At 46.7% G+C, this 27,962-nt stretch overlaps 1 protein-coding gene across 5 annotated transcripts; it reads left to right on the top strand.

Annotated features, from left to right (window-relative positions):
• The first annotated feature begins 30 nt into the window (after positions 1 to 30).
• On the top strand, positions 31 to 26,050 carry STK36 (serine/threonine kinase 36). 5 transcript variants are annotated; one of them, XM_060623584.2, is made up of 27 exons: positions 31 to 157; positions 748 to 922; positions 1,614 to 1,754; positions 1,865 to 1,942; positions 3,757 to 3,887; positions 4,118 to 4,367; positions 6,020 to 6,113; positions 6,407 to 6,576; positions 7,001 to 7,188; positions 7,701 to 7,800; positions 9,480 to 9,623; positions 13,592 to 13,771; positions 14,700 to 14,797; positions 15,186 to 15,291; positions 16,793 to 16,943; positions 17,135 to 17,262; positions 17,811 to 17,915; positions 18,263 to 18,361; positions 18,448 to 18,536; positions 18,816 to 18,879; positions 19,066 to 19,176; positions 20,799 to 20,873; positions 21,314 to 21,476; positions 21,693 to 21,840; positions 22,070 to 22,217; positions 22,780 to 23,526; positions 24,591 to 26,050. In XM_060623584.2, the coding sequence occupies exons 2-27, from the start codon at positions 839 to 841 to the stop codon at positions 24,732 to 24,734; spliced, it is 3,936 nt and encodes a 1,311-aa protein (XP_060479567.2). In that variant the 5' UTR covers positions 31 to 157; positions 748 to 838; the 3' UTR covers positions 24,735 to 26,050. The 5 variants fall into 5 exon arrangements, with proteins under 5 accessions (XP_060479567.2, XP_060479563.2, XP_060479562.2 ...); XM_060623580.2 differs by lacking the exon at positions 31 to 157 and adding an exon at positions 226 to 341; XM_060623579.3 differs by lacking the exon at positions 31 to 157 and adding an exon at positions 237 to 367.
• The last annotated feature ends 1,912 nt before the right edge of the window (positions 26,051 to 27,962 follow it).

The following is a 27,962-nucleotide window of genomic DNA, read 5'->3' as shown; positions in this document are numbered from 1 at the left end:
GGCAACCATAGACTCCAGGTCCTTAGTGGGTCCTGATAGCCAAGAGAGCGATCGGAAGTGCCCTAGAAAGTGCCTATGGGTGGTCCGACGACTCTCCAATACTTCTGAACGCCTTTGTCCTCTGAACCTCTCTGACCAGTTCCAGCGAGCACATGTGGTAACAATGGGAGTCTAAAGAGAAAGGCAGCGGGGGTGGAGAAGAATTATAAGTCAGGCAAAATCCACAGGCAGCCGGAAGGGGCGGGGCTGAAGGCCAGGGCCTGCATCCCTCGGCCTGAGGAGCTTGAAGCTCCTAGGCTGGGGGTGAGAGTGGGGCTCCGGTCTGCGAAGCGCGCGGGCAGGTGGCACTGGCGGGGGTATTGAGGAGGTTGGCGGTGGCAGGAACCTGGGGAGACTGGAAGGGGCGGGGTCGGTAGGCGAGGCTGGATGGAAGGGGCGGGGTCGGGTGGGCGAGGCGGGACGGAGGGGGCGGGGCCGTGGGGAGAAGCTGGATTGAAGAAGAGGGGGAGCGGTCGAGTGGGCGGAGCTGCGTGGAGAGGGGCGTGGGGCACGGGTTTCGGTGGGAACGAGGTTGGGTTGGGGGCCAGGAGGAGGTTGAAAAGGAGGGAAAACAAGAGGCGCTCTGTTTGCTCCCAAGATCTCATCTTTCCATCCACTCCACCCTACCATGTTTTTGAGGCCTGGATTATTATGAAAAAGGAAAAGGCAAGGTGGCTAACATAAACCTTTCTTTTATGTCCAACCCAGGCCTCCTAGATGTGTGGAGCTGTCCCTGGAGCTGTAGCCCTTCACCACCATCTCTACCTCCTTCCATCTGAAGGATCCTGAAACCTCTGTCATGGAGAAGTACCATGTGTTGGAGATGATCGGAGAAGGCTCTTTTGGGAGGGTGTACAAGGGTCGAAGAAAATACAGTGCTCAGGTGGTGAACAAGGAGGGATATCTCTTGGGTGGGATTCTACAGGGACCAGAATACGGACCTGTATTCCAAAGGCACTGACTCGGTCATTCCTCTTGTGGAGTGTGTGCTCTAATATTGGATTACTAGGTTCAGACCCTAGATCCACCATTTCTAGCCTTAGAACTGTGGATAAGTTACTTAAACTCTCAATGTCTCAGTTTCCTCATCTGTAGAATGAAGATAAGAACAGTATCTGATTGATGGGGCTTGAGGATTAAATATGATTCATGCTGAATCACTACATTAGTATAGTGTCTGGCACCTAGTAAACAATAAATTTTATTTTTATTATTGTTATTGTCTATCATACCACGCAGGAAGAGATAAACCACCTTAACTTTATTCTTCCTTCCTCATTTTTTCTTCCTTCTCTTTCCCCTAAATCTCTTAAATTTTTACCCAGAGTTCTTTACCCAGATCAGAACACCTCTCCCAGATTCCACCAAAGGGATCTGTCTGGCAGAGGCTGTTTTCTCCTAGGGCAAGAGGTGGGGGGAGTCTGGATAAGGCCAGGGTACTGTAAGGAAGAGGAGTAGGAGACTAGCAGGTAATGAGAATTTGCCCAAACAATCTGAAGCCTGAGTTCTGGAGCTCTGAGGTGAATGTTTCAATAGCATGGTTAGGCCTTGACTCTTCTTCTTACCACTGACAGGTGGTGGCCCTGAAGTTCATTCCAAAACTGGGACGTTCAGAGAAGGAGCTGAGGAATCTGCAACGAGAGATTGAAATCATGCGGGGTCTGTGGCATCCCAACATTGTGCATATGCTTGACAGCTTTGAAACTGACAAAGAGGTGCACTTCAGTTTTGGGTCACCTCTCCCCAGGAAGAAAGGTCCCCCAAATTTCCCAGCCTCAGAATGCATAAATCTGGAGCCATCAGTACCATTGCCTTCTCCCTGCAGGTGGTGGTGGTGACAGACTATGCTGAGGGAGAGCTCTTTCAGATCTTGGAAGATGATGGAAAACTTCCAGAAGACCAGGTATGTTTCCTGGCTCAAACTTGTCCCCTACCCTGACCTCTTTTCAGATTAAGGACTGGTAGCAAAAGCTGAGGGCACTGAGATTCTCCATTTTGAAAACTCCTGAGGAAACTATAAGAGTCTAGGTATATATAGAGACAGTGTGGCATGTCAGTAAAGTAGGTGAACACTGGAGCCAAAATCTCTGAGTACAAAGTTGTCTCTGCCACTTTCTAGCTGGATCCTTTTGGGCGAGTTACCTTAACTTCTTAGCACTCAGTTTCCTCATTTAAAAATGGATGTCATCGGGGCACCTGGGTGGCTCAGTCGGTTAAGCGTCCGACTTCAGCTCAGCTCACGATCTCGCGGTCCGTGAGTTCAAGCCCCCCGTCGGGCTCTGGGCTGATGGCTCAGAGCCTGGAGCCTGCTTCCAATTCTGTGTCTCCCTCTCTCTCTGCCCCTCCCCCATTCATGCTCTGTCTCTCTCTGTCTCAAAAATAAATAAACGTTAAAAAAAATTTAAAAAATAAAAAAAAATTAAAAAAAATAAAATAAAAATGGATGTCATTTTAATGTCTGTCTCATGAGACTATTGTGAAGATTAATGAATTCATGTAAAGCATTTAAATCTTTAAAATTTTTTTTTTTTTTTATTTTTGAGAGAGAGAGAAAGCTTGAGCATGGGAGAGGCAGAGAGAGAAGGAGAGAGAGAGAATCCCAAGTAGGCTCTGCACCATCAGCATGGACCCCGATGTGGGGCTCAAACCCATGAACTGTGAGATCATGCCCTGAGCCAAAGTTGGATGCTTAACTGACTGAAACACCCAGGCACCCCTCATATAAAGCATTTAAAAGAGTGCCTGATGCACAGTATTCAACATTGCTGTTATTAATGCTTTTGCTGTCACCAGATAGCACGTGTGGTGGTACCAGAGAGGGCAGGAAGGGAATAAGAGTTGTTGTTAAGGCAGGATTCACCACCAAGATCTGCTGGTTGGCAGTGGGATTTGATGGAACACATTCTCCAGCCACACTCATTCTAGGGATTTCTCTGTACTCTAACAAGTAGCCCCCCTCCCCAGGACTTCCTGTTGTAGCAATCCATTTCTTTCTAAGCATTGTCATTTGTAAGTCATCATCATACTTATTTTGTCTGTCTTATTTGTTGTCTGATTACTTGTCTTGAGAAAAAAGACTTTGTCTTGTTTAATAACAGCTAATGTAGAGGCACCTGGGTGGCTCAGTCAGTTGAGCATCCGACTTCGGCTCAGGTCATGATCTCCCGGTCTGTGGGTTCGAGCCCTACGTCAGGATCTGTGCTGATGGCTCAGAGCCTGGAGTCTGTTTCTGATTCTGTGTCTCCCCCTCTCTCTGCCCCTCCACCACTTGTGCTCCGTCTGTCTCTCTCAAAAACTAAATAAACAAAAAAAAATTTTTTTTTTTTTAGTAACAGCTAATGTATATTGAAGGCTTACTAAATGCCAGGCACCATTCTGAGCATGGCATGCTTTGACTTGTTTAATCCTCACAATAATCCTATAAAGGAGGTGGTATTATTATCATGAGCTTACAGATGATGCGTATGAGAGGCACGAGATAATTTGCTCATCCCAGGTCACAGCTAGTGAGACTCGATACATTTTCCTTGAACGAGTGAATGAACAAATGAAAGAATGAGTGAATGGGAGTCAAGAGCTAAGGAAGATGTGGGAAGCTCTGGAAGAAAGAGCAAGAAGAGAAGATCTCATCAGTAATTTAGGGAAATGTCTTTGGGCTCGTCAGTAGGCTCCTTCCTCTGGCCTCTCCTTTCCTTCCCCTGCCTGTTTGACCCCTAGGTTCAGGCCATTGCTGCCCAGTTGGTGTCCGCTCTGTACTATCTGCATTCCCACCGCATTCTCCACCGTGACATGAAACCTCAGAACATCCTCCTTGCCAAGGGTGGTGGCATCAAGCTCTGTGACTTTGGGTGAGGACCCTGACCTTCTGTCTCAGCTTCCAGTTCTGCAAGGAGTCTTGGACCATATGCCTCACTTACCTGGACCTCATTTTACAACCCGAGCTAAAAGACTGGGGGTTCCTGTTGGGTCTTTGGAAGGTGTTCTCTGTTTGAGTTTGGGATATCTCACACCATGATAGGCCTTGTTTTTATTGAATATGTTTTTTCTCTTCCCAACTCTGTTCCCTCATCTCCTGCAGATTTGCCCGGGCAATGAGCACCAACACAATGGTGCTGACATCCATCAAAGGCACACCACTTTATATGTCTCCAGAGCTGGTGGAAGAGCGACCATACGACCACACTGCAGACCTCTGGTCTGTGGGCTGCATACTGTATGAGCTGGCTGTGGGCACCCCTCCCTTCTACACTACCAGCATCTTTCAGTTGGTCAGCCTCATTCTCAAGGACCCTGTGCGCTGGCCGACCACCATTAGTCCTTGCTTCAAGGTAATGAACGTCGAAAGGGAGATTACTTTTGCATTAGAAACCTGTCTTCCTCTGCCTTGGTTCCCTTTTCCAAAATCTGGGGCAAGACTGCAGTTACTGAACTAATGTGGGAGCTGGGCCAAGCTGCGTTGCTTTTCTGCTGCAGGGGCTTATTCTGGGAGGCTGTTCTAAACTCTGCAGAATTTGGGAATACCAGCCAGCCCCTCCTTGGGGCGGGCTATTCATATTACATAGTCGGCTATTCATATGTATGTGTGTGTGTATATATGTGTATATATATTCATATGTATGTATGTGTGTATATATGTGTGTGTTTTTTTAAGTCTATTTATTTGTTGTAAGAGAAAGCACGTGCGCGCGGTGGGGAGGGACAGAGAGAGAGGGGAGAGAGAGAATCCCAAGCAGGCTCTGCTCTAGTGCAGAGCCCAATGTGGGGCTTGAACTCACGAACCTGTGAGATCATGACCTGAGCTGAAATCAAGAGTTAGATGCTTACCCCACCGAGCCACCCAGGTGCCCCCGGGGCAGGCTATTCTTTATCACAATGGTAAGGTAGTTTCAAGCCACCAGAGACAGAAACTGTCCTTTTACACATCCTCTCTTCCACTTACTTCCTATCAGATGCAAAGTCCTCATGATATCTAGATTTGCCCACAGACTTCTTAGTCTTCTTCCTGAAAGAAGGAATCTTCAGAAATCCAAATGGCCAGAGCTAGTGGGGCTAGATCAGCGATTAGGGGCAGATGATAGAAGTGGTATCTGTTGATTGCAGCTAAGTCTCAGGAGGTGAGGGAGGGAGGGAGAATAAAGAGTTGACCCTTTTTATTTCTTATCTAGGGCAAAATTTGGGCCCTCAATGGAATTTAAGTGCAACCTTTTCCCAGAGTGCAGTCTCATTATAACTTTCCCTTGGCCTGTCTAAGATGAAAAGGGACAAGTTTCTCCCTAACCTATTTAGTTGGGGAGGCTCAAATAATTATCAAAAAGAATCTAAGCAAAAGAAATTTAAGTGGGTGATCTACGTAGGATATTCATTCTCCCTTAGAGCAGACAGGCAGGCATCTTCAGCAAGAGCCACAATATACTAATCACCTTGTTTTAGAACCGTGGTCATAATCGACCAGTACCTTCTATCCCTATTTTAGGCCCAACTGGGGATTTTCCCAAGGATACACCATAACAGATACACCGTTTTCAGAGGCAGTCTCCCTTCCCTTCTACCATCTCAAGACTTGCTGAAAGATTTCTGTTTTTCTGTGCTCCCAAACACATCTTTACACAATGACTTGTGTGTGAGTGTGCTTTTAACCACCAGTGCTTCTGGTCCTACCCAGCTGCAAACAAACCCGCAATCAAAGGGAGGGCAAAGTGAGCAATTCAGACTCTTTTGAATGTTTGCTTTCTGAAGATGATTGTGAAGGTGACAGTAAGTCTCTGGACAGGAATTGGGGCTCTGCAGGAGGTGAGGCAGAGAAGTCTGTCTCTGAAGCCAGCTAAATGAGGCCTAAGGATAGGATTAGAGAGGGCATGATCAAGACCAGCTAGTTTGCTCATGGAACGGACTCAGGAGTCTTGGTTTCCTAGTTCTGCTGGTGAGTTAGAGGGAGTCTGTAGGAAAGCGATGACCCATGGGGTATTTTTTCTCTCCACAGAACTTCCTGCAGGGACTGCTCACCAAGGACCCTAGGCAGCGTCTGTCCTGGCCAGATCTCTTACATCACCCCTTTATAGCTGGTCGCGTCACCAGTGAGTCATTGGGATTCCCAGGGCTTTTACACTTCCCTGGTGCTCTTTCCAATCTACCCCCTTCCCCCAGTGTCTGGATGTAACATGTCTGATTTACCCTACCAGCTGGAACTTTCTTCCTAACCTTTTGCCTAACCTTTGGCACTTCTCTTGCAACCCCACTCCCTCTTTGTCACATTGTCAAAATGGCCTCCTTCCACAGAAGCCTGAGGACACTGAAGTTGTCTCTGGCCAAGTGGAGATGGTGGTGCAGCCCCAGTGTGATCACATATTCTCCCTCTTCTTCCCTACAGTAATAACTGAACCAGCAGGCCCAGATTTGGGTACCCCATTCACCAGTCGCCTACCCCCAGAACTTCAGGTCCTAAAGGACCAACAGGCACACCAGCTGGCCCCCAAGGGCAATCGTTCTCGAATCTTGCGACAAGCCTGTAAACGCATGGCTGAGGAGGCCAAGCAGAAGGTATGTGGACAGAAGGGAATATGTGACATGACCAGCCTAGTGACTGAGAGAATTGGAGAAGGAAGGTTGAGAAAGGGCCATGAATAGGTTTCATTCTGCCCTCTGAGTAGGTACCATTCATACCTATGAATGATTTTGTTTTGTTTTTAAAGTTATTCATTTTGAGAAAGGGCATGCGCAGGGGAGGGGCAGAGAGAAAGAGAGAGAGAGAGAGAGAGAGAGAGAGAGAGAGAGAGAGAGAGAATCCCAAGCCGGCTCCACACTGTCAGCTCAGAGCCTGATGCAGGGCTCAAACTCAGGAACCACAAGATCATGACCTGAGCCAAAACCAAGAGTCAGATGCTTAACCCACTGAGCCACCCAGGCAGCCCACCCCACAACCAAATAGTTTTGATTCAGTGTGTCTCCTGCCCATTTCCCACAGAAACACCAGAACACAGGACCTGCCCTTGAGCAAGAGGACAGGACCAGCAAGATGGCTTCTGGCACAGCCCCTCTGCCCAGACCAAGAGCCACTCCTCAGGAACCAGGCCTCTTGGCTGGGATCTTGGCCTCAGAAATGAAGAACAGCTGGGCTGAGTGGGGGGCTGGAGAGGCCCCCCCTGTACCTCGGTGAGGAGGGGCTAGCCAGGGGTTTATAGATGGAGGTCTGTTGAAGATCTTTGGTTTTAGTCAAAACAAATACAAAATGGTGCCTATCACTAGCCACCACCTAAGTATGGACAGGGCCCTCGGAATCCAGGTCCTGTGTTCTTGAATTCCGATTCTGGATACTTTCCTGATTCATCAGTGGTAATGGGAATTTTCCTTTCTTTATGCCTCAGTTGTACATTAACTGAGAAGGAAAGAATTGTCTCCATATAAAAGGGAAGATATTTGAGTTGAAAACTACAGGTGAAAACTGCCAAGGTAGGCTTGAGAGTAAGGTTCAAAGTGGAAGGGCAGTCAAGGATATGTGTAGTAGTCAACATCCTGTCCTGCCATATCCTAGAAGAAAGCTCTCTTCTATCCAGTCCTATGTGGCTCGTTTTTCATTCGTATCTTGGGCCTAGAGAGAGGAATATGTAGATGAACCCTAAGCTTCACAGGTCTGGAACTCTTCCTGTTCCCTGTTCCTCTGGCAGGGAAAACCAGATCAGCCAGGATTCTGAACCAGCTGTCCTAGAGCTGAGGCCAGAGGTGGTGAGCCAGCGGAGCATTGATGCAGTGGACCTGGAAAATGAGGTGAGCTGTGGGGGCCCCTCTTGGCCTTGACCTTGCCATCAGATGTTGGGTCTGGGTACATGTTTTTCTAGAACAGTGATTCCCAACCATCCAAGAACAAGCTCCCCTGGTGTTAAAAATTGCTTTCTTACTATTAATTTGTAGATTTTTAATTGCACAGTATAAACATGTAATTATCAAAAATTGGAACACATGGGTAGAAATGAAAGTCCTTCTTGCATCTTACCCCAGTTCCAGAGGTGTCTGCCATTATTAGTTTAGTCTTTCTTTTTCCAAACGTTTGCACTTCTACATGTATGTATACGTATACGTAGAAATCTGTAGTTTGACTATTTTAATGTTATTGAGTTCACACTACATGTACTGTTTTACATCATGCCTCTCTTACCAGATGATCCATTTTGGAGATCTTTCTACATCTGAACATATAATTCTACCTTAATCTTTTCTGGCTTTTTTTTTGGGGGGGGGGGGGTAGTTAACTTTTTATTTTGAAATAGTTTCAAGCTTCAAGAATAATTGTGAGGATACCACAAAGAATTCCTGTATGCCCTTCATCCAGATTCACCAACTCTTCAAATTCTGCCACAGTGGCTTTATGAGTTTCTCTCTGTATATGTCTGCTTATATAAGGGTGTATCCTCTTTCTTGAGTCCTTTTAGGGTAAGATGCAATCATGTCCCTTTACCCCTAAGCACTTTAGTGCACATTGGTTAAGAACAAGATCCTTGACCTACACTACTACAGTACAATTACAGAAGCCAGAAATTTAACATTGATATAATTCTGCTACTTGATCTATAATCCATATTCAAAGTTTGCCAATTGGTCCAGTACTATTCCTTATAGCAAAAAAAATTTTTTCCTGGTCCATGATCCAATCCAGGGTTATGCATTGCTTTCATTGTTATAGCTCATTAGTTTCCTTTAATCTGGAATAGTTCCTAGTCTTTCTTTGTCTTTCATGACTGACAGTTTTGGGGTATACAGGCCAGTAATTTTGGAGAATGTTCCTCAAATTGATACTTTCTCATGATTAAATTCATTTATGCAGTTTTGGTCAGAATACTACATTAGTGATGTGTCCTCAGTACTATAATCTTTTTTTTTCTTTTTTTTTTTTTGTTTTTTTTATTTTATATTTGAGAGAGAGAGACAGACAGAGCATGAGGAGGGGAGAGGCAGAGAGACAGAGACAGAATCCGAAGCAGGTCCAGGCTCTGAGCTGTCAGCACAGAGCCTGACATGGGGCTTGAACCCACGAACCATGAGGTCATGACCTGAGCCGAAGTCGGACGCTCGGATAGTTAACCGACTGAGCCACCCAGGCGCCCCAGTACTATAATCTTTTTAATAACTTCATCATATTTCTTAATACGGATGTGCCATGATTTATTATTCCCTTACTGATTGCCTTTATGACATTGCCAATTTTTTTAAATTATAAATGGACGTATTGTAGGTACCTCTTTATGAACACATGCCAGTGTTCTCCAAGAGACTTTTCAAGACCCCTCACATACTGCCAAACTATACCTTTTTAAACCGGTGGTTGAAGCAAATACATCTGTGCTGAAGGATTCCCTGGTTCTTGCATTTACTCCATGATTCTGCAGGTCGAGGGCTACTACCCTTGAACCTTACACACTTCTGACCTTGTTCGTTCCCCTATGCCTCAGGAGCCCGACAGCGATGATGAGTGGCAGCACCTGCTAGAGACCGCTGACCCTGTGCCTGTCCAGCTGAAGGCCCCCCTCACTCTGCTGTGCAATCCTGACTTCTGCCAGCGCATCCAGGGTCAGCTGCGCGAGGCAGGAGGGCAGGTAACGGGCAGAGGGATACTGTGGATGGGATTAGACTATTTTAATCACAGATGAGGTATTAAAAAAACATAAGGAGAAAAAGAAAGCTTGTCCCTTTCCAATTCTCTTGCAATCATCCATCTATTTAATTCGAGATTTGCTAACCTCCTTTAGTGACACAGAAAGAACAGGCCTTAGGTTTCTCTTTTTTTCTTTTTTTTTTTAATGTTTATTTTTGAGAGAGAGAGTGCAAGTGGGGGAGGGGCAGAGAAAGGGAGATATAGAACTCGAAGCAGGCTCTAGGCTCTGAGCTATCAACACAGAGCCTGACGTGGGGCTCAAACTCACGAACCATGAGGTCATGACCTGAGCCGAAGTCAGATGCTTAACCAGCTGAGCCACCCGGGTGCCCCATTGGGTTCTCTTTCGGAAGGGAAGAGCATTCACCTAGAGCAGGGGTCGGCAGACTGATGGTAAACGTTTTAGGCATTGAAGAGCAAGAGGCAAAAATGGAGGGTATTATTTAGTACTTCCATAGTGAGAGAAAGCGCTTTTCCACGAAATCTTTCCTGATTAAATTTAAAATCTTAATTAAATCAGAAAATTTAAAAAAGTTTAAATAAGTTAAAAATAAGTATACAATATTTTCTAGTATAGTATACTAATGAGAAGAATGAGATTCTTTTTTAAGGAATAATATTTTGCTTAATTGGTATTCATAGTGTTCTCTCTTACAAAGCCTTTCCTTTTTTTTAATTTTAATTTTAATTTTTTTTAATATGAAATTTATTGTCAAATTGGTTTCCATACAACACCCAGTGCTCATCCCAACAGGTGCCCTCCTCAATGCCCATCCCCCACTTTCCCTTCCCTCTCACCCCCCCCATCAACCCTCAGTTTGTTCTCAGTTTTTTAAGAGTCTCTTATGTTTTGGCTCCCTCCCTCTCTAACCTTTTTTTTTTCCTTCCCCTCCCCCATGGTCTTCTGTTAAGTTTCTCAGGATCCACATAGGAGTGAAAACATATGGTATCTGTCTTTCTCTGTATGACTTATTTCACTTAGCATAACACTCTCCAGTTCCATCCACATTGCTACAAAAGGCCATATTTCATTCTTTCTCATTGCCACGTAGTATTCCATTGTGTATATAAACCACAATTTCTTTATCCATTCATCAGTTGATGGACATTTAGGCTTTTTCCATAATTTAAGCCTCTCGTTTTCTGAAACACCATGATCTTCCTTCCTGGGAACTCGCCAGAACGTTGCCTGCATTTCTTTCCTTTTATTTTCTTTAAAGTTTTTTTTAATGTTTTTTTTTTTTTTTTAATTTATTTTTAAGACATAGCATGAGTGGGGGAGGGGCAGAGATAGAGGGAGACACAGAATCTGAAGCAGGTTCCAGGCTCTGAGCCATCAGCACAGAGCCCGACGTGGGGCTCGAACTCACAAACTGTGAGATCATGACCTGAGCTGAAGTCGGACGCTCAACTGACTGAGCCACCCGGGCACCGTTTTTTTTTTGTTTTTTTTTTTTAATGATTTTTAGGAAATTTACCAAGTTGTGAAACCATCACTATAATCTAGTTTTAGAACATTTTTATCTCCCCAGTAAGATCCCTCATACCCATTTACAAGTCATTATCATTCCCAAAGCCCTGGTCCCAGGCAACCCCTAATCTACTTTCTGTCTCATATATTTGCCTGTTTCAGGTAGTTCACATAAATGTAATCATACAGTACACAGTTTTGTTTTTTCTTTGTTTTTTTTTAATGTTTATTTCTGAGAGAGAGAGCGAGAGAGCACATGCACGCACCAGCGGGGGAAGGGCAGGGAGAGGGAGACAGAGAATCCAAAGTGGGCTCCACACTGACTGCAGAGAGCCCAATGTGGGGCCCAAACTCACGGAACCACAAGATCACAACCTGAGCCAAAGTTGCACACTCAACTGACTGAGCCACTCAGGCACCCCAGTACCCAATTTTTACATCTGGTTCCTTTCACTTAGCAGAAAATTTTTGAGGTTCCTTCTTCTTGTGACATATCAATACTTCATTCCTTTTTATTGCTCATTCTCATTAGAATTCTGTCATATGGCTATATCACATTTCGTTTCTTCATTCATCAGTTGATGGGCATTTGAATTGTCTCCACTTTTTGGCTTTTATGAATAATAATGCAATGAACATTCATATGGAAGTATTTTTGTGGATATATGTTTTCATTTTTCTTCTGTGGATACCTAGGATTGCCGGGTTGGATGGTAATTTATATTCAACATTTTAAGAAACTACTAAACTATTTTCCAAAGTGGCTGCATCATTTAACATTCCCGCCAGCAAATGTATGAGGGGCCCCATTTCTCCACATTCTTGCCAGCTTGTATTATTGTCTTTTTATCACTGCCACTCTAGTGAGTGTGAAATAATGGCTTATTGTCATTTTAATTTGCACTTTGCTAATGACTAATGTGGAGTGTCTTTTCATGTGCTTATTAGCCATTTGTGTATTTTCTTTGGTGAAATAGCTCATCAGTACTTTCGCTCATTTTTAAATTGGGTTCTGTCTTCTTGAGTTATAAGAATTCTTTGTATATGCTGGATAAGAGACCCTTATCAGATATGTGATTTGCAAATATTTTTTCCCAGTCTATGATTTGTCTTTTTATTTTCATAAGAGTGTCTTTTGAAGCACAAAGGTTTTGAATTTTGATGACATTCAATTACCATTTTTTCTTTTTGTGTATTATGCTTTTGGTGTTATGTGGAAGACATCTTTTCCAAACCCAGAGTCAGAAAGATTTCCTCCTATGTTTTTTCTAAAAGTTCTTTTTTGATGCTTATTTATTTATTTTGAAAGAGAGAGAGAGAGGGAAAGCACTAGTGGGGGGAGGGGCAGAGAGACAGAGAGAGAGAGAATCCCAAGCAGCCTCTGCGCTGTGCTGTCAGCACGGAGGCAGATACAGGGCTCCATCCCACGAACTGTGAGATCATGACCTGAGCCAAAATTGAGAGTCAGACACAACCGGCTGAGCCACCCAGGCGCCCCCATCTGAACTACTCTTTAGCTGTGTGATTATTGACTCCTTACTTAACCTATCTAGAAGCTTTAGTGCAAAATGGTTAATTGCATTTCCTGCACAGGGTTATTGTAAAGAGTAAATGAGCAAATAAGTGAAAAGATTTAGAAACACTGAATGGCATATAATAAAGCACTTGATGTAAACAATACTCTCTTTTGAAGAGTATCCTTTTATTTTTTAGAAATTTTTAATTTATTTTTGAGGTGGGGGGACAGAGAGACGAGAGAGAGAGAGAATCCCAAGCAAGCTCCGCGCTGTCAGCACAGAACCCGACACGGGGCTCAATCTCACGAAACTGAGATCATGCATGCCCTGAGCCGAAATCAAGAATCGGATGTTTAACTGACGAGCCACCCAGGCGCCCCTAAAGAGTAACCTTTTAAAGAATAGCCATTTCAAAGTATCATACTGACCCTACTTTGTAGGCTATATGAAAATAAGTGGCAGGCTAGATTTGGCCTGTAGGTCATACGTAGTTAGTCAAGTCCTGATCTAGAGTTGGATGATATTGCTTTATCTGTCTGGAGTTGAATGACACTGTTTTGCGTCCATTGTTTTTAATCTTTGGAAGTGCGTGTGGGCACGTACATATGTTTTTTAAAGTTAAAGGCTGGAGAAGGGAGGGAGGAGATAGGAATGGCACTGGGCCTGACAGATTCTGAGGGAGGTCCCCTGTCCCTTGGTCACCACTGTTGTAAGTCAAGTGACCTGACCATCTATATCTATATTCTTCTTCCTTGTTACTGCTTCCCTTTTTTTCTCTTCTCCTTCTTTGGGTTTTAGAGTCCCAAAGAAAGGAATGAGAACATTGGTCTGCTTTGCCAACTCCTTGGGGACAATTAGTATTTGTGACTCCTTTTCCCTCTGATAAGATCGATTACTCTCTCTTTCCCTCGTGTCGCCCAGATCCTGAAAGGCATGCTGGAGGGTGCTTCCCACATCCTTCCTGCACTCCGGATCTTGAGCAGTCTTCTGTCCAGCTGCAGCGACTCTGTTCTCTTGTACTCCTTCTGTCGTGAGGCAGGGCTCCCCGGGCTGCTGCTCAGCCTGCTCAGACACAGCCAGGACAGCAACAGTATCCAGCAGGTAAGCAGTAGGCCAGGAGCCTTGAAAGACTTCCAGGACTTTCTGCTCCTTGGATTTCTCTTCTTCAAAGTGCCGTATCTATTCGGCCCACTGCCTTTTCTTTTCTTTCCTCCTCTCTGGTTAGTAGACCACGAGTTGCATACCCCACTGCCTTCTGATATCAGGCAGATCCCGTCAGTCAGGGAGGTAGACTCTGTGTGACTGTATGAGAGTAGTGGGGAAGACGACAGACCGGAGATCTCGTGCCCAGTCTGAATGGGACATGCCCTCAGCTTCAGCTCACTGTTGCCACATGAGAACACGGGCCCCGTGTTGCCAGATCTTCCAGTTTTCCAAGAGAAGCTAGAAATCCAGATTTTTATGCTCAATTTCCCAATATTTAGAGCACTGTGGTTTGGAATATTAAATCCTAGGTTTTAATTGACCTGCTTTTATAGAACAGAGTACTGAAATTCAGGGATTAATCAACTTATACACCAGCATTAGCTTGTAAATGGCCACAGGGACAATAAATGGAGGAGGTAGGATAAACAGAGGAGGTAGGCATGAGGCTCAGGGTGTCTGAGGCCAGATCTGTGCTACCCCACGCTGCATTCTGCTGTGGCTGAGCTGAGAGGACAGAACACTGAAATGTTTAACGGGAAGCTGCATCCTGCTGGTGAGTGTTAACCTTGAATGTTTCTAAGGAATTTAGAAAGGAATTTGAGCTATTTGAAAAATAGAGCCTCCTGAACTCCTAAATGCTATTCTGGCCAAGCAAGATACAGGCTGTTTACAGCCCCCTGGCTGCCCCTTTGTTACCTCTAGGTTTCCTCTTTCTGTCCAGAAGCCTCCCTGTTTGGTCAGCCTGACTGGATATCTGACACCTTTTTCACTGCCTTTTCTCTTCGTCTACCTTGCCCTTATTCTCCGTCCTCTTCCCTGGCAGCAATGTTGGTATGGGACCTTCTTACGGCACCTGATGGCTGTGATTCAGGCCTATTTTGCCTGCACCTTCAATCTGGAGAGGAGCCAGACAGGTGACAGGTGGGATGAGAGCCAGCTTTGCTCTGTTGGCCACTTCGGCTTCAATTTCTACCCCCAATTCTTCCTTCCTCTGTTAGGAAGAGGCTAAGTAAGGAGAAAGCAACAGGTTAGGGATCCCCTGATTCTCTTAAGGACCGAGACCACTCTAAGTTCACCCCAAGACTTTGAGGTTCTAAGGGTCACCATACACTAAATGGAAGGGTCACAATTTAAATAACGTAGAGAAAATGGCAAAGAAAGGTCTTGGAGGGTATGTAAGACTCTGTGTGTGTTTAGTGGGGGGAGGGGAAGGAGCATTCTGATATATTCCTTTGCACAGATTCTCCTACCTGCAGAGCTGACGTTTACCACACGTGGGCTTTTAGAGAGATGGGCTATTTTTTCCCAGCCTACAGGTGTTTCAGGAGGCCGCCAACCTCTTTTTGGACCTGTTGGGGAAACTGCTGGCCCAACCAGATGACTCTGAGCAGACTCTAAGGAGGGATAGCCTTATGGTAATCTGCTCCCTTGTCCAGATTTCTGTCTCTGATATCTTTCCATGTTTCTCCCTTTCCCTTTCTTATAACTATAGAGGGTTAGATCAAAGTAATAGAACAAACATTTATTGAATACCGACTGTGTGCCTTATGCCACTTGAGTACGAGAAGGTCCCCATTGTCAAGGGACTAGTAGTCTAGTAGGAGAGATGAAAAATGATCAAGGACAACAGCATGAAAAGTACATTAGAACTTGTATAAAACTTGTATAAAGTACAGAAGCACCACTGAAGAAGATATGATTAATATTACTTGGGGAGTCATAGAAGAAATCTCAAAGGAAATCATCTTTGCTAGGATTCGAAGAATGCATAGAAGTTTGCCGGGTGGGTGAGACAGAAAGTAGGGAAGACATTCTAAGCAGAAAGAGCAGCATTTACAAAGGCCCAGAGGCATTAAGGACTGTGGCCTGTTTCAGGGAACCACAAATAGAAGTATTTCTTCTTTTTTTTTTAAATTTTTTTAATGCTTTTTAAATTCATTTTTGAGAGACAGAGAGACAGAGCATGAGTGGGGGAGGCGCAGAGAGAGAGAGGGAGACACAGAATCTCAAGCAGGCTCCAAGCTCTGAGCCGTCAGCACAGAGCCCAATGAGGGGCTTGAACCCACGGACCGTGAGATCATGACCTGAGCCAAAGTCGGATGCTTAACTGACTGAGCCACCCAGGCGCCCCTAGAAGTATTTCTTTTTGAAGAGACTTGCAGATGGACTAGTATTTCCCAAATGTATTTGCCCTACGACTAGCAAGCTAGTGTGTTCTCGCCCCTGGACTCTGGAAATGAGGGACAGGAGAATAGAAGATTGAATGAGAAGATAGAGTTCTGACTGATCTCCAAGGAGACACTTAGGGAGGAACATGAGCAAGGAAATAAACAGTTGCCTAGCCATTGTTCAGACTGGCAATTGGGAACACAGATCTGGGCTGCATTTCTGCCTCCAGTGAGCAGTCCATTCGAACTCTTCTAGTCTGAGAGCCTATTTTAACCTCCCTCATCCTTTCAAGTCAGGAAGCTTTCAGCGTCTAACCTAAACTTTGACCATCAGTGACTCACATTATTGGCCAGCATTTGTCATATGTCACTGTGCAGTGAGTGCATAGGAAGTTTGGAATAAACACCCCACCTCCTGAAATTCTGAATCAGTAAGACTGGGTTGGAAGGGACCCAGGAATCCCCAGGAATTCTCATACTCATGGACTACAGATAACACTTTGAGAAACATCATCTAGGAAGCAGCTGATCAGAGAATAGGATTGATAACCTAAAATTGCCATCCTTGAAATGTGAAGGCAATTAATTATAATGCATTTTCTGTGTGAGGAATACTTAGAATGCCACAGCTGGTCCCCCTGGGTTTTCTCCTTTATTCTCAGGTTTTCTGGGGGGATTCTTGCTCCTTACCCTAAACCCAGTCAGTTTTCTGCTGCCCTAATGTTAATGCCGCCCTTGTCTCCCTTAGTGCTTTACTGTTCTGTGTGAAGCCATGGATGGGAACAGCCGGACCATCTCCAAAGCCTTTTACTCCAGCCTGCTGACTACCCAGCGGGCTGTGCTGGATGGGCTCCTTCATGGCCTGACAGTTCCCCAGCTCCCTTTCCACACACCCCCAGGTAACCAGAGTAGGGAGCGGAGGTTCTCTTGCCTTCTGAGTAACTCCGGCTGTGCCCTCCCGACTGCCATTGCCTCGAAGAGTGCCTGGCATTTAGTAAGGGCTCAGCAACTAACTATGCACTGAGAGAATGAATGGGGATCCGAGACAAACAATCAGACCCCACCCTGCGTTCTTTGCTTTTCTCCATAGGAGCCCCCCAAGTGAGCCAGCCACTACGGGAGCAGAGTGAGGACCTGCCTGGAGCCATGTCCTCTGCACTGGCAGCCATATGCACTGCTCCTGTGGGGCTGCCCAGCTGCTGGGAAGCCAAGGAGCAGGTCTGAGCTGCAGTTTCTGATTTCCTCTCATCCATGTTGCTGGAGATGAGGCTGGCCTCAGCTTCTCAGAAAGGCAGAAAAACAAGCATTTTTGCTTCCCCTTACTCTGTACTTCCAGAAACAGATGCTTCCACCTGGGTCTGGTAATCTGGCCACTTGTTGAACACGATGTCGCCAAAATCCCAAAACCCTTGGCCAGCTGGCTAGAGAGCTCATTGACAAACTGCCCATGTGGTAGGGTAGCTGACCCGAAGCCACCTGTGATGCTGCCTCAAGGGCTCAGGATTTAGATTTCCTGCTCCCTTTTGGCCAGCAACACTTTCCTCTATACCTGTCTCTACTAGGGCTAAACTAGGCCATGACTTTTGGTTCTTCTTTGGCGTTCTTCTTTGGCCATGAAGACTGGGAATAGAATGGGATCTGAGGTTCCTGGTGAACCTGAGGAAGAGTGGCTAGCAAGGGGTTGAGAACCCTGAGTAGTTGGAGATATGAGAGGAACAGGATTGGAATATGGGAATGGGGTTGAGGCTTCAAGTATGTCCCTACAGATCTCTCAGCATTTGGCGAATCAGCTCACCAAGGACAACAACCAACTGAGACCGTCCCTTATCTCTGGCTTGCGGCATCCCATCCTGTGCCTACACCTTCTCAAGGTACTGCCTGTCCAGAACTCTTGGGACTTCAGATTTCTTTTTAACCCCCAAGACCAAGAGAGAAAGACACTGAGAGAGACAAGAAACCCCAGAGGGTCCCTTTCTGCTTTTCAGTCTGTTCAACCTGAGATGACCCCACTGTTAGCCAGTCCTCACTAGAATAGAGCAGTAGCCCTATCTCACCGTCTTATAGCAAGAAGAGGCGGAAGTTGGCCTAAACTTCTCGAATTGCCCCGGTGTGGACACTAGATCTGCGGAGAGGCTAGCCTGCTTCTCAGCTGAGCCTTCTGATCCAGGAACCCAGGGGCTGCTCGGCTTCACTGACAGACTCCTTCCCACTCCTTTAGGTTCTCTACTCATGCTGCCATGTCAGTGAGCGCCTGTGCCATCTGCTAGGGCAAGAGCCCCTGGCCTTGGAGTCACTGTTGATGCTGGTCCAGGGCAAGGTAGGCCAGGAACACAGGCAGGTATATCGTGGTGGCCCTACTGTCTCAATCAGAAGTTGCTCTGATATCTTTGGTTTCCTTTGTAGGTAAAGGTAGTAGATTGGGAAGAGTCTACTGAGGTGGCACTCTACCTCCTCTCCCTTCTTGTCCTTCGGCTGCAAGATCTGCCGTCTGGGTAAGCCTGAAGTAGGGTCTCTCATCTGGAATCTTCCCTCCCGATAGCTCACCCTGATGTAGAATATGGGGAATGGCACCTTACAGCCTATCCTCAGAAGGGATGGGGATAGAAGGGATGGGGATGTTCTCTACACAGAACAGACCTAGATTCCTACCAACTTTGTGCCTTGGGGCAATGGTCATGCAGCCGTGTGGAGAGTGCCATCCAGCGGGGAGGGAGGCCACTCCCTAGCCTCCTTTCATTTGGTGCATCCTTTGATGAATCTTCTTTTTCCAGAATGGAGAAGCTAGGCAATGAGATTGCTACTCTCTTTACCCATTCACACGTTGTCTCTCTCGTGGTGAGTTTTCAGTTTTCCCCTTCTTCCCCTTTTCACCCTGCCACCCAGGCCTGCGGAGTGCACGGGCATCACTCTCATCAAGAGGTGGTTATGAGGCATTCTTCTGGGCCAGAGACATAAATCTTCTCTGCCTGTCGTGACTACTGTGCAGATTCAGACATTCCTTCTCTTCCTCTAATTCCCCAGAGTGCAGCAGCCTGCCTGTTGGGTCAACTTGGTCAGCAAGGGGTGACCTTTGACCTCCAGCCTGTGGAGTGGATTGCCGCAGCCTCACACGCTCTGTCTGCCCCTGCAGAGGTGAGGTATACCGGAGAGGGCACAGACAACATTTTCACTGAGTCAGACCCAGGACTCCACTTGGGGGCAAGACTGAAGCGCCAGCATGGCTGGGGCAAACTAAGCAGTCGTTCCTTTCCTCCCTGTCTGCCCCCAGATGACAGCTTCTCTGAGCCCAGACTGGGCTGGCACTTCCAAAGAGGGACAGAGGGAGGGGGGACCTGAGTTACCTACTGGAGGATGAGATCTTCCTGCCTACTTTAGTCTCCTCCCGCAGAAGCTCCTGCTCCTGTTGTTAGGGTCATTTCAAAAGCTTAATCTCTTCCCCTCTGACTACAGTTTGGCTTCCCTGTCCCCCCTCCTTCTCCTTAACTGAAATGGAAAAGGTGGCTGGCATCCTGAGAACTCTTGAGGAATCCAGTCCATTGGGTAGCCTCCTTTCTGCTTTCTCCTTTTCCGGGCCTTCCCCCCGCCCCCTCCCTCTCCTTTTTAGGTACTTTGGAACCCCTATTTCTTTCATTTTGAAATAAGGATAGACTTCATATTCAAATGATCATCATCCTTATAGATGCAGAATTCTTTATAATTTGGAAAGCACCTCACATCTTATCTTACAACACACTTGAAAGAGAGACGCATGAAATGTAATGAGACTCACCTGCTTTTTCTAGATAAAGTTGAACTTCAGAGAGGTGGTACCAGTTGTGATGACACTCACATTCATCCAGGAGCCCCAGTCAGAAATCTGGGAGTCATCATAGACTGTGTTCTCTGCTCCATTATTCCCCCATCTAGATGGTTCCCCCAGGTCCCATGTGTTCCGCCTTCCTGTTGTGTCAGATCTTTTTTTACCTGGCACCATCACTGCCCTGCCTTAGTTTGTGTGCACACCATCTATCTTGCACTGTGGCGCTTGCCCGCTGAAGGATCTCTATTCTAGGCTCTCTCCTCTCCAGTCTATTCTCTTCACTGCCACCAGGGTGAGCTTTCTTAAAAGTCTAGTCATTTGTTCAAGTATTTAGCACAGAAGTATCTATTGAGTACCAAACACTATTCTGGGTTCTGAGACTACAGCAGTGAATAACAGAGATGAAAATCTTGCCCACGTGGAGCTTGTGGAGCTCAGTGGCTTCCCATTGCTTCCGGGATAAAGTCCAGACTCCTTTACCTTCTCCTCAAAGCTCATCTGTTACCTCTGGGCTCTATAATCCTGCTATACCAGGAGTTACCACTTCCAAAATTCACTATCATTTTTCATGACCTGCCTTTATTTATGCTACAAGGAATGCTGTCCCTTCCTGCCACCTCCTTCTCTTGACTGCTTTTTGAACTTTTAATTCATCGGTGTTCTACCTCCAGAAGGCAGAGTTAGGCACTCTCAACTGTGTCTCCACCCCCACCCCAACCCCAGCCTCTTGTGTGGCAAGTGTCTTCCGACCCTACCAGATGATGTGTCTTTAGAGCAGAGGTAGTCATTGAATGAATAGTCAGGAACCAGGACTTGTGTAAGTCCAGGAGAGCTTTCCCCACTACACCAGGCAGAGGACAAGCTCTTTCTGCCTGACCAGGAGTTGCAGGCATGGGTTTGTGAGGCCCCTTCATCTCTCTTGGGGATCTGCATTCTTCCTGCCTCTCTCTGTCAGGTCCGGCTGACTCCACCAGGTGGCTGTGGATTCTATGACGGCCTCCTCATCCTGCTGCTGCAGCTTCTCACCCAGGTACAGGTGCATCCTAGGTTGGATGGGAAGGCAGGAGAGACAAACTAGGCATTTTGATGAACCGCTAGACGATAGGAATGAAGAAGCAACCCACACTTGCCTCTTCTGTCAAATAAGGTGGCTGTGATTACGTTCAAAAGGGCCCCCCCTGCCCTCATCGTGGACCCTTTCTGGGGAATCCCAGCTGCATCCCAGGATTCAGTGGGGAGAAGAGCTGTAATTCCCTGGTTTCTAGCAGACACTTGGGTTAAGATGTGATAAGAAAGGCAACTAAGACAACAGGGAAATCCCACATTGTTGGGAAAATGGAGGAATTATTTCTGGGACTCCCTTTCCTTAGAGATCAGGGATAAGAGTGAAAAAAAAGAAAAGAAAAGAAAAAGGCATTTTGATACCTGACTTTGACTTCCCTACCCACCCTCCTTCAATTTCATCTCCAGCCAGGGAAGGGTAGCCCGATAAAGGACATGGCTAGCTCAGAAATGTGGACCATTCTATGGCACCGCTTCTCCATGGCTCTAAGGCTCCCCGAGGAGGTGTCTCCACAGGAATCACAGCCATCACAAAGCCCAGAGCCAGACTGGACGCTGATCTCACCCCAAGGTATCTTTCCATAAGCATGGCCTCCTTTGATCCTTTTCAAGAGGAGGCAGCCTAGAACTGGGTTAGCCCACAGAGATTGCAGCCGCTGCCCCCTGGGGAGAGGATGGCACAGACTGCGCTGGATGGGAAGGGGACTAAATAGGTGGGGGCCCTGGAGAAGCTGGAGCATCCGGGGCCCTTCCTGCACCACTGGGTCTCCATTCTCGGTGTTTCCAGGCATGGCAGCCCTGCTGAGCCTGGCCGTGGCCACCTTCACCCAGGAGCCCCAGTTATGCCTGAGCCACCTGTCTCAACGTGGAAGTATCCTCATGACCACCCTGAAGCACCTGCTTTCCCCCAGCTTCCTGCATCAGCTGGGCCGGGCGTGAGTTCGAGCTAGAGGAGGGAGACCAGACTGTCCAGACAGTCTGCAGTGTGGCGGTGGGGAGGGGTGGGCAGGAGAGCCGTAGCTGACAGCTTGAGCTATGAGGCCAGAAATAGGACTGGTGAGGTTGGAGAAGGGGCGCTGGACTCGGGGATTTGAGAAGGGGGCAGAGAATAATAAAGGGTGGGTGAGTAAAACCGAGTAAATCCTTCCACGCTGCCCTCCTTAGGCCTCACGGGTCTGGGTTTCTGCCCGTCGTGGTGCTCTCTGTCTGCCAGCTCCTCTGCTTCCCCTTCGCCCTGGATGTGGATGCCGACCTCCTTGGAGGTGTGTTAGCTGACTTCGTGGACTCAGAAGTCACAGCCCGCCTGCTGCAGGTATTTGGGAAAGCCACCAGGCGTGAAGGTGGAGGAGGAAGATGGCCGACCTCGTGTATTGTAATTCACTTCCCAACAGCTCCAGGGCTCCCCTGAGCCCCTGGAAGAGTGGAGCATCTGGCTTGATGTAAGCGTTGGAGTGGAGAAAGCATTCAGGCCTGAGCAGAAGCACTGGTTGGAGCTGGGGCTGGCGCCTCCCGTCTCCATCTGTCCCTCATCTGGATCTGTTGAAGCTTTGCGGGGAGGACATCCCAGTCTGGGCAGGGAGACTCAGCTCCTCAGCCAGGAGTCACTTCTGTGCAATCCTTGGCATTCAGCAGTGGGTTTTTGAAGGCAGAGAGCCTGAGTCCTTGCAGAGCAAGGAATGATCCTGCACCTGTTCTCTTGGGCTCCACAGTCTCACGTGGAGGGCTCGGGTCAGGTCTTCCAGCTCTCTGTGGTATTTCTCAGCATAGCTTGGCTTTTCTCTTGGCCAGAGCTTGGGCCCCTTCTAGCTACCTCGCTGCGGTGAATTCTTCCTCTCCCTGAACCACTTTGCCTGCTCCTCTATCCCTTCTCCCAGGTCTGCTGCCACCATCTTCCGTTGACGCAAGTTGAGTTGCCGGTCAGCCTCCTCACACACCTGGCCCTCACGGATTCCACCTCTCTCAACCAGTTTGTGAACACAGTGGCTGCCTCCCCTAGAACCATCATCTCCTTCCTCTCAGTTGCCCTCTTGGGTGACCAGCCGCTGCTGACCTCTGATATTCTCTCCTTGCTGGCCCACACAGCCCGAGTACTGTCCCCCAGCCACTTGTCCTTCATCCAAGAACTCCTGGCTGGCTCTGATGAATCCTATCGGCCCCTGCGCAGCCTCCTGGGCCACCCAGAGAATTCTGTGCGGGCCCGCACTTACGGGCTCCTGGGCCACCTGCTGCAATACAGCATGGCTGTGCGTGGGGCACTGCAGAGCCAGGCTGGGCTGCTCAACCTTCTGCTGCTGGGGCTTAGAGACAAGGACCCTGCCGTGCGGCGCAGTGCCAGCTTTGCTGTGGGCAACGCAGCCTACCAAGCTGGTCCCCTGGGACCTGCCTTGGCAGCCGCGATACCCAGTGTGACCCAGCTACTTGGAGATCCTCAGGCTGGTGTCCGGCGCAATGCCGCGTCAGCTCTGGGCAACTTGGGCCCTGAGGGGTTGGGGGAGGAGCTGTTACAGTGCCAAGTACCCCAGCGGCTCCTAGAGATGGCCTGTGGAGACCCCCAGCTAAACGTGAAGGAGGCCGCCCTCATTGCCCTCCGGAGCCTTCGACAGGAGCCCTGCATCCATCAGGTACACCCCTGGGGACTTCCGGACCATGACGATGGGGTTGTATTTCATGACATTTTTCTGAGATAGCTTTAAGGAATTGGGATGCTGCGAAACCCATGGGCGGTGTCTTGGAGATGGGTGTGCCATCTACCATCTCCCACCCCGGCAAAGGGAAGGAATGTGGGAGAGGGCTCTGATGAGTGGCAAATTCCCAGGATCTCCAAGCCCAGGGGTTCTCTCTTCTTGAGGCTATGTGGGAAGGAGGTGAGGCCAGATGAGGTGATGTTGAGGTCTAGAGGGATTTCATTCTGGGGGCTGGGAAGGGGCTATCTTTTTTCTTTTTTTTCTTTTTAGCACTTACCACGTGAAAAGCACCATGCTAAGCATTTTACCTTTATTACCTGGTTTAAGCTATTATATTCCTCATTTTGCAGGTGAGGAAACTGAGGCACTAAGGATTTAATAACGTGCCCAAGTTACAAAGCTAGTTTGGGGGACTGGACTTCTGAGTTCAAGGGTCTGAGTCCTGAGCCCATACCTTAACCACTGCTTTATTCTGCTTTTTGTGCTTGTGACATAAGTAGCCTAATGGGAATCACACATCTACCTATGATAAGGCTAAACCTCCAAATTATAATAAAGCAGTGTGGGAACATTGGCTGGTTCATGCAGAACAGAAATTTTGACGGGATGGTGATGATGTAAATTATGGGATTTTCTGGCAATCCATATGGGGAAATAATATAAGAGACTCTTGGTGGTACTGAGGTTAAGACCCATTGGTCAAGATTCATGACTAGGAATCACACTTTTTGACTTACTGTCACTGCTGCATTTATGACCCTTTCCTGGGACAAATGCATGGATCCCTCGGTGCCTCAGTTTCATGGTGTGTAACCGAAGAGAATGGCAGTAGACCTCCGGTCTCGATGAGCCCTCTCTCCAAAGTTTCTCTTTCCCCGCAGAATGTATATTGATTCCCCAGGGGCCCATTGTCTTTTTCTTTCTTTACTAGAGTGGGAATTGCCGGGCCAAATGAGAGTCCTCTGCATGTCCTATTCTGTCATCTGCTGTCTGTCTCACAGGTGCTGGTGTCTCTGGGGGCCAGTGAGCGATTAGCCATGCTATCTCTGGGGAATCAGCTCCTGCCGCATAGCAGCCCCAGGCCTGCCTCTGCCAAACACTGCAGGAAACTCATTCACCTCCTGAGGCCAACCCACAGCACGTGATCTCAGATTCCTACGGTCCATCCACCCACTTTCGTTACCCCTCTATTGCCAACCTTTTTCTACTATTCAAGCCACCAACTCAACCAAGAACTAAAAAGAGACTAAAAAAAGAGATAAGCTACAAGTCAAATGATTTAAGAACAAGAAACTAGAAGAGATTTATGTATAAAGCTCCCTCCTTTCCCCAGATTCAGGATGATTTCAATCAGTAAACTTCATTGCTGTTGGTGCCAGAGAAGATTCCTTCCTTTTCTACATGCAGGGGTCTTTCTCCAATAATGTGCCTTTAACCCCAGGAGCATACCTCCCAGACCTCAGGGAGGTACCTTCTACCTGAGAGGCCGCTTCCTTTCTAGAGCTTGTATAATCCTCCCAACAGGTTCTTGCTTTTGTGCACTGGCCCTAGGACAGTGATGAAGACTGAGCCCATCTCAGCTCTAGGCTATGGGGATAAATGCTGCTGTGGATGGTTTCCTGACCCATAGCCCACATTCCCATCCATGGGTTATGGTAGAGAGTCTTTTCTTTTTTCTTTTTACTTTCCCCTTTCTCCCCTCCCCTTTCCTTTATTTCTTTAACTTTCTCCTTTCTTTCTTTCTTTTTCTTTTTCTTTCTTTCTTTCTTTCTTTTTCTTTCTTGTTTTTCCTTTCTTTCTTTTCTCTCCTTCCTTCCTTCCTTCCTTCCTCCCATCCACCCATCTTTTCTATGTAAACTCCTGTAGTAAAAGGTATACCTCACCTTACTTGGAGATGCCAGGGTAAGAGCTTGGGTGGGGGGTCAGCTCCTCTCTTGGCTGCTGGTTGGTGCTGCAGCTCTTGTGTCCCGTTCACACAAGACCATGGTTTGGGACCCTATTTATTTATATCTGTTCCTGCCTTCCAGCTTCCTGCATCTCAGCTGAGCTACATGTGGTCACCTACTTCCAAGCCAAGACCAGTGGAGCTGAAATAGGGAGAGATAGGATTAAACAGAGCCGTACATTGGATTGCTTTGTGATCTCAGGCTTAGTGATGAGTTTTGATGTTTGATGGAGTTTCAATGTATAGGGAAGCCCAATTGCTTGAGAAGGGCAGCTGTTTAGGACATCGTGCATTTCACCAGAAAGAGATGTTTGGCAGACCCATTAGAGTTGAGATCCAGCTGGAAACATACTACAAAGTTTCAGCCCTGACTCACCGGATGGCTTGCGACAAGCTTCCCGGAGCCTTCCTTGGTTTCTCTATCCATAAAATGGGGGTATTACTTTTTGTCCTTCCTTAAATTCCAATTGTTTTTTGAAATGAAAGATGAATAAAGTGCCTTAGTTTTATAAGGAATTTTATTTAGCATTCATCTTCATTGTCTGTGTTTATATTTTAGCAAAAATAACATTTTTTTCTAGAGACCACTGGAATTTCCTCCTGTCCAGATTATGGCAGTTCAGTTCAACATTGAGTTCTTTCTCTGTGCGAGATACTGTTGTAGGCACTGGAGATAAAGCAGTGCTTGTTTGTCATAGAGTTTCCATTCTAGCTGCGGAGTCAATGAACTTACCAAAATAAGTGAATTCTGTGCAGGATGTAGAGAGGTGATAAAGCTCTGGAGAACAATGAAGCAGAGAAAGAGGATGAGGAGTGCTGAGTTGGATGGTTAAGGTAGGCCTCACTGGGATGACCTTCGAGCGAAGACTTGATGGAGATGAGGGAAATGAGCAGTGTAGCTATCTGAGGGCAAAGTGAGGCAGAGAGAATAATCACTTCAAAGGTCCGGAGATGGAAGCTTGCCTGGTGAGCTTGAGGAGCTATGATGAGGCCAGTTTGGATGGCAGAAGTGAAGAAGGGGGAGAATAGTAGGAAATGAGGACAGGAAGGTAGTGAGGACCAGATGTAAGCCTGTAGTAGACCTTGTACTTCGAGTAAAGTAGGGATATATTGGAGAGTTTTGACAGAGAAGTGATGTAATCTACTTATGTTCTGAAAGATTACTCTCCATTCTGGTGTTGTGCATGGACTGTGAGGAGTGGGGGAGGCTGGGAAGCAGGGTGAGGGCTTAGGAGGCTGTGGTGGTACCAATGGAATGGTGAAAAGTAGTCAGATTCTGAATATATTTTGCACATGAAGCAAGTAACATTTCTTACCTGATTGGATGTGAGGGTGTGAACGAAGGAAAGCAGACAAGGATATTACTCCAAGGTTTTTGGCCTAAGCAATTGGAAGAATGGAATTGCCATTAACTCAAATGGGGGAGGCTATTAGTGGAGTGGTTAGTTCAGTGAATTCCATTACTGTTCCAGTAGCTACCATATCTATTCTTTTTCTATTCAAGTATTTTAAAACACATCTTGGGAAATATATAATGTAACCCATATTACCTTGGTGTTTATCTTTAACAGATCAGAACTTCTGTTTTTGTTTTTAACAAAGCCACAGCTGGGGCACCTGATGTCAGCTTAGGTCATGATCCCAGGGTCATGGGATGGAGCCCCTTGTCAGGCTCCGTGCTGAGCGGGAGAGATTCTCTCTCCTTCTGCCCCTCTCCCCAACTTGAGCTCTCTCCAAAAAAAAAAAAAAAAGAAAAAAAATTAAAAAACAAAAACAGAAACGCACAAAGCCACAGTATACTTCACTAAGACTTGTCTGGATTTAGACAAATAAGTATTGTGTTTTAAAATCTAGATTTTTTCCCCCCTAAAAGATAAACTAGGAAGAATTACCTTGGGAAAGAATTATTCTTTTTATTTTTTTAATGTTTATTTATTTTTGAGAGAGAGACACACACAGAGTGCTAGCAGAGAAGGGTCAGAGAAAGAGGGAGACACAGAATCCAAAGCAGGTTCCAGGCTCTGAGTTGTTAGCACAGAGCCCAACACAGAGCTCAAACTCACAAACCGTGAGATCATGACCTAAACTGAAGTCGGACGCTTAACCGACTGAGCCACCCAGGCGCCCAGGAAAGAAGTATTCTTTAGGAAACAATTATTCCTTCCCCCCTGCCCCAAATAATTCATTAAATACTAGCTAGAGATATCATGCTTGTCTGGCATATAAAACACTTGATGTAGAGAAATTAAATATACAGACTTTTTAGGTTATCACATAAAGCAATAGTTAATCATTTTATGAGGAAGCATAATAAGAAAACATATTTCCATCCTTGTGAGCATACAATCTAGGGGATTAAAAATCTATAAACAATCTTACACCATTTTATATCATTGCACAAAGTGCTGAGAGGATTAGAAGTGAGTGC

The sequence above is a fragment of the Panthera onca genome, chromosome C1 (assembly GCF_046562875.1).
Source record: "Panthera onca isolate mPanOnc1 chromosome C1, mPanOnc1 haplotype 2, whole genome shotgun sequence".
Lineage (NCBI taxonomy): Eukaryota > Metazoa > Chordata > Mammalia > Carnivora > Felidae > Panthera > Panthera onca.
The sequence above is the reverse complement of the archived record's forward strand: the minus strand, read 5'-3'. Positions and strand labels throughout refer to the sequence as shown.